The following is a 9,025-nucleotide window of genomic DNA, read 5'->3' on the forward strand; positions in this document are numbered from 1 at the left end:
GAGGAATCGAGTGATATTACGAAGGTGGAGAGAGAAGAGGAGGGTAAAATCATGGGAGTGAACTGTGAAGTGCTCCCGAAGTGCTTCAGATGACCTTGACCTTGAGAGTCAGAGTTTGATGGAGAAGTGAGAGAGACTGTGTTTTGTGCATGAGAGAGAAATATCAACGGCCCATTGGACTAGTACTTTATTATCTATCTCCCGGTAAGATTTCACCACCGTTTTCATTACTTCTTCTACCAATGCCATGGTCCCCAGAGATTCAATGGTTTTGGGTTTACGATTCAGGTTTCTGTTTTAGTTTTTCCAAGTCCCGAAAGAACGCATACTGTCTCTGCAAAAATTCCTATTCATCGAAAGCCATAAATGAAGATAATATGCCTAACCCCAATGGGTTGGCTTGGTGGGCTTGGCCTGAGACATTAGGAGGGGGTTTGCTCCCTCCTAATATCTCGTGTTCAATTCTCATTGTCAGCAACTCTGAAGCCACCTCACCTGCGCGAAAGCGTGTGAAAAGGTTGTGGGACAGGCGGTAGGGATTGGTATGAGGTGCCCGCAAAGTGGCCTGAGACACACTGCACCACCCAAATAAAGAATAAGATAAATGCCAAACAAACCAGTATGACAGTAACTAAATGGCACATTACGGAGTACGTTTCTAAATTGGGTTTGTTAGTTTAGCCCCTAAGAGCTTAAAATGGACTTTTTCTGTCTTTGTTTGTTTCCTTTTCGGAGAGGGAGAGGTGATATCTCTATTTCTCTAGGCGGTAAGGTTGTGGTTTGTCTCTGAAAATGTTGTGTGCCGTTTCAGTCAAGAAAGATGGTGGAAAGAAACAAAAGTTACAGTTCATGACCTAGAGGTTGATTATTTGTGGATCCCCCAACCGTTGATTAATCGCCTAGATTGCACACACAATAATCTTACACATTGCTTTTGGCCTTAGACTATGTCGATTTATGCATATAAATATTTGGTACTGTGAAAAATAGACAGACTGGTACTCTACTAGTTTTTCTGAATTGGGTATGTTAAGTAGTTTGTTTGATTGAACCTTTAATTGGATTCAGCAAAAACACTTTACAATGGTTAAATTTTGTTTGCATTTTGGCTAAATGAAGGATGGAAAGAGCAAAGAAGCAACCACGATCTGGGAAAAGGACCCAGACACCAATGGCTCCATCTCCGAGTGCTGCAACTTCTCCCCCCGATGAAACTGGTGTCTCAGAAGAAGATCTCATGAAAGGGCCTACAAATGCCTTTGTCATATTCTTGTATGCTTTTTTATGACCCATGTAATAAATTGATTTATATCTCGATTTCCTTTTGTAATGATCTTGACTTATGCAATTTTCACCTTTCCAAGTGCAGTACTGAAGGGTTGGAAGATGCAAGAGCTAGGGCTGGTCCCGGTGGACAGTTTCGCCTAAAAGAGGTTAGTATTTATGCATTTCTAGTTTTTAAAGTTATTGCGATTTTTCTTCATTGTCACAGACATTAAAATTATGAACCTCTACTTGATGTTGTGTTTTTAACTTTGGTCTTCACTATCCAGCATACAAGAGAAGCTGGGCTGAGGTGGAAGAAGATGGATGCCACGCAACGAGAGAAATATGAGACCCTTGCGAAAATGAGAAGGGACCACATTGCGGAGACTACCCCGAAGGCAAAAAGGAAGACTGCACCGGTATGGCTGCCTTCGTAGGTTTTCATAATGTTACTGGAATTCATAGGTGCGGAAAAACTTTAATAGCTCGGGCACTATATATTGTCTAAGTAATTATTGCATTTGCAGCCCGTGTTTCTAACGAGATGTTCCCCGAAGAAGTTGGTGCAACTCAATAGCACTCTCACCGATGAACAAATAAATGCGGTTGAGGGACTTGGTTTCGGATCAATCCTACTACTAAAATGCAACTTATTGAATCGGGATTTTCTAGCCAGGTTGGTGCACCACTTCAACACGGACACGCGGTCGCTGGAATTTGGGAGGGATAGAGTGTATCAAATAAGCACTGCCGATGTTGCAAGGGCATTAGGGTTGTCCTTTGGAACCCAACCAGTTCCATTAGAGTGTGATGAAATTCATAGAAAACACGTTGAAGACATGTTTGTGGATTGCGAGAAGGGAGTAAAGTTTACTACGCTGGAGGAGGTAATGAAATTGGGGCAGGCGGATGCAAAGTTCAAGACAGCATACTTACTCTTTGCCTTGGCTTGCTTCTTGTGTCCAACCACAAAGGATGTGGCAGGTCCAAGGTTATACCCGGCGGTTTTTGACTTATTGCAGATTCTGTCCTATGCATGGCCTGAGTTTGTGCTTGATTGGTTGGTGGCTGAAGTTAGTAAGTTTAAGAAGAGAGCCGACAAGGATGTGACTAATGCAAGGAAGAGTAGTTTTCCGGGCCTCGGCGGCTGCCTTTTCATCCTCATGGTACAACGTGCACTTTTTTGCACAAGTGATGTAGCGTTGTCAATGGTTATAATTTCTGTAACGACTTTTAATGTAATTTTGGTTGTTGCAGCTCATATACTTTGACAGAGTTCCCATGGGAATGAGTGTTGGTAATGCGGGTGATTGCTTGATTCAGTGTTGGACAAAGGAACTCCTTGGGGAGCGTATAGCGAAGGAGACAAATGTGGGGGTTCAAGACCCAATTCCGGGTCAATTTCCCCAATGTTGTCTTCGGCATCCGGTGAGGAAATATGTTTTATCCTTGATGTGATTTTGCTGCTTTTTGCAGTCGATGTCCAGTCTTTCTACCATTGTTGGTGATAGTAGTGTCCATTCATGACATGTTCTATGTCTGCAGCTTGCTATTGATGCTTATGATGGGGTGAAGAGAAGGGTCAAGGAGCAGTTGCAGGACATCATTGAATTGGACAATGCCATGATGAAGCATTACGAATCACTTGGAAATGAGGGTCCTTCCACCTCGACACTGAATCCCTCCAAGGGATATGACTGGTCTGGTTGTCCACAACCAGAAGCAACAACTAGATGTGTCAGGAGCAATTTGTTTAATAATGCAGATCAAAGCACAAAAGCATATATGGAAAGCATCAGGTACTCAATAGTTTAACCATCTATGTATCACTATGAAGTGTTTCATCCCCAACCTCTCCCGCATGTGAAATAACACACTTAACTCGACAAGGAGCAGGCAACAACCAAATGAGATAACTTTTACCTTATAGGAATGAACACAACGAAATAGCAATGAAAACACCTACTCAAATCAAATCGTGGGTCAAAACCTGTGCTAACCAATCAAACAATGGTGTTAGCCTAGGATCGATGGCGGACGATATCGGTTCCAGGGAGAGAGGCCACTGATTCGTATCTTGAAAGGAAGGGGAAGACACCTGCTAAAGTGTGAGAAAGGAGAGGGCCAAGGCTTTGAACGGGAAAAAAAGGAGAGTAAAACCGCAATCTACGAGGCCTCACCATGTATCCAGTATTACTTTCACTTCTTACCATGTTTCTGGTGATTTCAAGGGTTGAGACCATTAATTAGTGATACTTTTGATTGACTGCCTCTGTTTCATAATGTACCCATTTATCAATGCATATTACTTTCTGCTTAAACCCTCCATCTGTGGTTTCTTGCTATTTATCTATCCATTTTATCTTTGCTATTCAGTTCATGACCTATGGTTTTTTAGGGGTTCTGTAATTTTTTTTTTTGGGTCTGAGACCGGTCATTCAGTTGTATGCCTTTCTTGTTTGGAACTGCTCAACTCCTTGTCATCTTGTTTGAAGTTTTTTGTTTTCTTAAGAGAAGGAAGAGTGTAGAAACGGAATTAAAGAATATTCTTCCATTGTTTTTGGTTTGATTTCGAGAGAAGACAGAATAAAAAATAGCAAAATAATGTCTTGAGCAGAATAATTTTTTCGCAAAATATTTTTTGATAATTGTTTTCATTTCTCATATTTTTCCTTTCCTCTTAACCAAACAAAGTGTTGATACTGCTGGGCCTCCCAAAGGAAGACACGCGAAAGTGCCCTTCGCTGCGAAATTTCCCGACCTTATCTCTGGTATGCTGTAACTAAATTGAGTTATTTTGCCATCATTTGTTTTCATTAGATTATCCTTAACAAGTGGATACTTTCTTGTTGCATCGTGGAATTCTATGTTAACTAGATGCAAGGATGATGAAGAATGCAGGCAGTCAACTGGAAAAGATTTCAAGGAGCAGGAAAAGATAGCACATAAGTTAGAAGCTTGACATATAAAGCTTAAGGAATGTGAAGAAGAGTATAACAGACGTGAAAAAGAGTTTAAGAAATGGGAGGCCAAAATTCAAAAGGAGAGAATGCAGTTGTACTCTGAGAAGAAAATGGTACTCTATTTTTTCAGTTGTTACGGATTATCACTTGATTTGTGAAAGGATATGTAAGAGTAGCAACTGCCACCCTTCCAACCCATCGACTCGTCGTCTGCAAGAGAAACTATGCTCTTCCTATTTTACATTTCTAACCAGAATATCAAGATTTGAAGTTATACTCTTTTATTTTTGAATTGGAGACATTTACTTATTTGTCTACTATGGTATCGGATTTGTTTTGTTTCTAGCATGAGAGAGCAATGTTGGACAAAAAAAGGGCAGATGAAAATGCTCAAGGTTGGCAGAAGAACAAGCAAGGGTAACAGCCTTGTTTCTGTTTCGACTTCTATATGTTGCATAAATTATACTAAATTGGTGATTGCATAAATTATTATGTACTATGACAGAAAGAAAAAGATCACTCAAAGAATTTTTGACTCAGCAACCAAGAGAATAAAAGCAGAAGCGGAAAAATGTTTATGTTTATGTGACCTGTTTTCTGTTATTAATTACGTTAGTAAAGTAATAAAGTATCAATCATGGAGCTGAGTTCTACTGTTTTGATTTCTGCATCAATTAAATTCTGGCTTTCTATGGCAGAGAGAAAAGGAGGAGATTGCTTTGAGGTTGGCAGAAGAACAGAAGGTAATATGTTTTTTTGTGTGTTTTTGATCATGTCACATAAATGGGAATCATAATATCTGTAATATACTGCATAATTTGCTTTAAATTTCGACGGCAGAGAGAAAACGAAGACCTTCATAGAAGGATTGTTGAACTCGAGAAGAAACTTGATGCCAAGCATGCACTGGAGTTGGCGCTAAAAGTTTTTAAAGGGTCCTTTGAGGATGTTGAAGTGGGGCTAAAGGACAACATGAACGGTGAGGTGGAACTTGAGAACAAACTTGATACAATTCAAAAGGATCTAAAAGATAAGGAGCAAGAGATTGAAGATCAAGATTGTCTGATTCAAGCTCTTATTACTAAGGAACGCAAAAGCAATGATGAGTTGCTAGAAACTCGCAAAGAGTTAATTAATGTGAGTCGTGTTCTTTTATCATGGTTTTTTGGAAGAAGGTTTGAATGGTGTACTCCCAAGGCACACCGCATTAATCATTCCTGAATGTTATGTCCTGCTGATCCATTCCATTCTTCCTCGTATACCGGACAAATCAGTACATTTAAACGCCAATAGCACCAGTTTCTGTAAGTTTGTTTACCTTTTGCTAAAGTTATGCACGTAGTTCAAGTTCTCCTCTGTTCACCGAGGAATTTCTGCATCCTGCCTTTTTCAGGCAATACCATGTATTCTGTGCCCTGCCTTTTTCTCCTTAAATGCCCTACCCCCTTTAAATTTCACCGCACTCCAAGTCTTCTTCCTTCTGATGTCTTCTACTGTCCTTTGGAGAGAAGAAAAATTAAAAGTTGTTTGTGTGGTTGCTCGTGTTAATACAGTTTCTATTGGATTGAAGATTCTCTCTCTGAGTTTCTTATAACATTCGTTCTTTAGTATTGAGCTATTATTTCATCTCTTTCCATCTAGGGTCTGAAGGACAACCGTGGTTCCATTGGAGTCAAGAGAATGGGTGAGCTTGACACTAAGCCATTCCTCAGAGCAGTCAAGAGAAAGTATACAAGTGAAGAAGCAGGGTACAAAGCGACAGAAATGTGTTCCTTGTGGGAGGGTTATATGAGGGATCCTAACTGGCATCCTTTCAAAATCATCCTCGCATCAGGAGTTCATAAGGTAGGTGCTGTGCTGTCATAATGCTCCTAGTTACATTGCCTACGGAATTGAATGCAAGTACTGAGTTCAGAAAAACTAATTGGGCGGCCTTGTAAACATTCTTATAAAAATTGATACTGTATTGTTTTTGATAAAAAGTCACTATTTTTGTCCCAAGGTTTTTGTTTTTCTACTGTTTGACAAAAGGGGAGTTCGTGGGCGACCAGTGGTAGTGTTCCTGCCTGGGCGTGACCAAGGGGGATTCAGAGCCGGTGGACATTGCAGTATATCTGTATAGCCAGTGCAAAAGACGCAATCAGTTTGAATTGGGCACTAACTACCACCGGACCAGTAACCTGCACCTTACCTGCCTCTTTCCCCATCCTTCCATATCTTCCCTGTATTGTGCATCATAAAAATATAGGACAAAGACAAGACTGGTGCTTTATACCATCTGTATTCTGTACTTTTCTTAGGACCTGGGATGCTATGGAACATTAATCTGATTAGCTTTCTTGTTTGCAATTTTTCCTCTCTTTTTTGTCTGGCTGAAGATTTAGGATCCCTTTTAGTATTAGAGAAAATTGGCTGGATTTGCATCCATTTTCTCTTTACTTTTCTGTTCTCAGTACATTGCAGCGTTCTTTGTTTTTGTTTATACCTCAGAATCTGCACCTATATTCATTAATGTTTTCCCCTTCCCTTTACATTTCTAATAACCTTATTGTTTGGTCTAATTTTGCATTTGGGTGCTCAGGAAGTGATCAACGAGGAGGATGAGAAACTGAATGGTTTAAAGGGTGAGTTTGGCGACGAGGTTTATGAGGCTGTAACAACTGCCTTGACCGAGATAAATGAGTACAACCCCAGTGGTCGGTGTGTCTTCCCAGAATTATGGAATTTCAAGGAAGAAAGGAAGGCAACCTCAACCGAGGGACTGTCTTACGTGCTGAAACAATGGAAAAGGCATAAATGAAGGAGAAGATAAAGTTCATGACTTGCCTTTTGTTTGTTTTGCATTGGAGGGTTCTGACTTCGGACATGGCATAGTGTGACGGGTTACCCAACTGAACCCCGTCATGACTCAAACCATTGTGCCGGAATTCCATGTTCCTGGCCAACATGTCGAGCGACCAAGTCAAAGCGTGTTAGCAACTTCAACACCGAGCCAACTTATAATTCATGCACTTTTTGTCGTGTCATCTAGGGTCCAAATGATTGTACACACTTTGGAATGTGTTGTAGTAGTTGGATCCTAGCTTAGGTATTTTGGTCTATTTTCTATGTATTTTATCAAGGGTAGTGTTTATTACACTTCGAGTCCTTGTATTTCCTTATGATCCTTCAAGCAGGCCCCGTGTTCCTTCCTGTTGCATGGGGAAAGTCTTGTTTTGCTCCTTTATATTGGAGGGATAGTAACCACGTGTTGGAGCTATCCTCCCATCAATGTACCAAGATAGTGTCATTGTTTTAACTTTGTCAGCCGTTAGTCTATTTTGTAATGCTTTTTTTTTTTTGTTTTACAGGGATTTTTTTTATTAATCTGTGAAAATTGTTACAAAGATTAAAAAGAACAAGGAATGAAGGCATCAAATCCTAAGCAAATCTAAGAACTATCACTTGCACATCTGAGAGCCAAATCCTAAGTTAATAAGAGGGGAAAATGACAGCCTATGACGTGTTTTGATAATTAATATCCGCTAAGGACATTTTCAGCATTAATAAAATGTTCTCAGCATGTCCTTGGCAATTATCAAAACACGTCTTGAGCTGTTAAGCAAAGCTCCATCAACACCCATTGGGCCAAGCCCAAACACCTATGAGTCTCAAGCCCAGATCTAAACCTCAGCTCAAATACGGGCCAAGCCCAGTCCAAAATCAAACCAGGCTTGGCCTGAACACCCTAATCCTAACCCTCTGATAAACTGCCGCCGACCACCCTAAACCAAAATCCCACAACCGGCAAGCCCATCCACCACCAGAAACCTTGGCCAAACCGAGAACAACCAGACGTCAAGAATAGCGCCGTAACAAATCTCACTATTTTGTAATGCTTATTGCTCATCAATAATGTACTCTTAGTTTGGACTACTTTGTCGTCGTTCATTTTGTTAGCTATATTGTTGCTTGCTTGTTGGTATGATATATGGATAGTGCTTGGCTACTTTGGAGTTGTTTGAAGATTGGTGTACCTTTAAGGGTGTATTGGTTGGAGGCCACACATGGTGTCTCTTGAGCATAATCTTGCCTATTTGCGCTGAGCCTAGACGGTTCCCATTCATAGACAATTAACTATGACTTCATTTCTTGAACATGGTATCAAAACCAGTCCTTCATAAGGGAAAATGACGGTCAATGACATGTTTTGATAATTAATACTCGCGGGCCGCCAAGGACATTTTAAATATTAACAAATGTTCTTAGCATGTCTTTGACGGGTATTAATTATCAAAACAAATTCTGAGCCGTCATTTTCCCCTTTCATAAGCTTTCCACAGGACAATGATCTTCTATTTAACTTTCAGTTGATCTCTTCATGTGCAGGCAAGTATGTGAATAGGGTGCCACTGCTCATATTCAAGCAATTTTGAATCGGATGCTTCAACAAATTAACAAATTTAATGGGACGTTTAAGAACATCAAACATACCTGTATACGCAAATGATATTTATGTAACTAAACATACTGCCACAAGAATTTTATTTGTACCCATATATCATCGTACACACAAATGGTCTGACCCATAGAAGTGTCAATAGACAAGTAGCTCGAATAAATCCCCTAGGTGCATTCCATTCTGGCTTTATATGGAATCCCAAAGTTTCTGGTTTAATAGCCAAAACTCAGAAAAAACTCTTTATAATTGCAAACCTCACTCCACCCTGTTTTATACTACATTATGAGAACTCTGCTCAAGTTAACAAGGCAATCAAATAGCATCGAAAGAAAGACGAAAGAAAGTAAACACAATC

The 9,025-nt window shown here is 40.1% G+C and overlaps 2 protein-coding genes across 4 annotated transcripts; both read left to right on the top strand.

Annotated features, from left to right (window-relative positions):
- LOC131302881 (uncharacterized) lies at positions 1-5,171 on the top strand. 3 transcript variants are annotated; one of them, XR_009191905.1, is made up of 12 exons: positions 1-204; positions 1,120-1,272; positions 1,370-1,433; positions 1,554-1,685; positions 1,794-2,432; positions 2,524-2,694; positions 2,812-3,065; positions 3,961-4,037; positions 4,144-4,342; positions 4,576-4,646; positions 4,928-4,972; positions 5,070-5,171. XR_009191905.1 is itself a non-coding variant. In XM_058329680.1 (9 exons), the coding sequence occupies exons 2-9, from the start codon at positions 1,121-1,123 to the stop codon at positions 4,206-4,208; spliced, it is 1,554 nt and encodes a 517-aa protein (XP_058185663.1). In that variant the 5' UTR covers positions 732-860; position 1,120; the 3' UTR covers positions 4,209-4,646. The 3 variants fall into 3 exon arrangements, 1 of the variants encoding a protein (XP_058185663.1); XR_009191906.1 differs by lacking the exon at positions 1-204 and adding an exon at positions 732-860; XM_058329680.1 differs by lacking the exons at positions 1-204; positions 4,928-4,972; positions 5,070-5,171 and adding an exon at positions 732-860 and having other exon boundaries at positions 4,144-4,646.
- A 210-nt stretch (positions 5,172-5,381) lies between these two features.
- On the top strand, positions 5,382-7,545 carry LOC131302916 (factor of DNA methylation 3-like). The gene is made up of 3 exons (XM_058329709.1): positions 5,382-5,533; positions 5,871-6,074; positions 6,811-7,545. Exons 2-3 carry the CDS (start codon positions 5,910-5,912, stop codon positions 7,027-7,029), a joined length of 384 nt encoding a protein of 127 aa, XP_058185692.1. The 5' UTR covers positions 5,382-5,533; positions 5,871-5,909; the 3' UTR covers positions 7,030-7,545.
- Positions 7,546-9,025: the final 1,480 nt, after the last annotated feature.

This window comes from Rhododendron vialii, chromosome 1a, assembly GCF_030253575.1.
Source record: "Rhododendron vialii isolate Sample 1 chromosome 1a, ASM3025357v1".
In the NCBI taxonomy this organism is placed as follows: domain Eukaryota; kingdom Viridiplantae; phylum Streptophyta; class Magnoliopsida; order Ericales; family Ericaceae; genus Rhododendron; species Rhododendron vialii.

Excerpts from the sequence above, each read along its gene's own strand:
- LOC131302916 (XM_058329709.1), top strand. The coding sequence starts at position 5,910 with ATGGGTGAGCTTGACACTAAGCCATTCCTCAGAGCAGTCAAGAGAAAG. Across the intron at positions 6,075-6,810 it reads TCGCATCAGGAGTTCATAAG|GAAGTGATCAACGAGGAGGA; the intron begins GTAGGTGCTGTG and ends TTGGGTGCTCAG.
- LOC131302881 (XM_058329680.1), top strand. The coding sequence starts at position 1,121 with ATGGAAAGAGCAAAGAAGCAACCACGATCTGGGAAAAGGACCCAGACA. Across the intron at positions 2,433-2,523 it reads GCTGCCTTTTCATCCTCATG|CTCATATACTTTGACAGAGT; the intron begins GTACAACGTGCA and ends TGGTTGTTGCAG. Across the intron at positions 2,695-2,811 it reads AATGTTGTCTTCGGCATCCG|CTTGCTATTGATGCTTATGA; the intron begins GTGAGGAAATAT and ends CTATGTCTGCAG.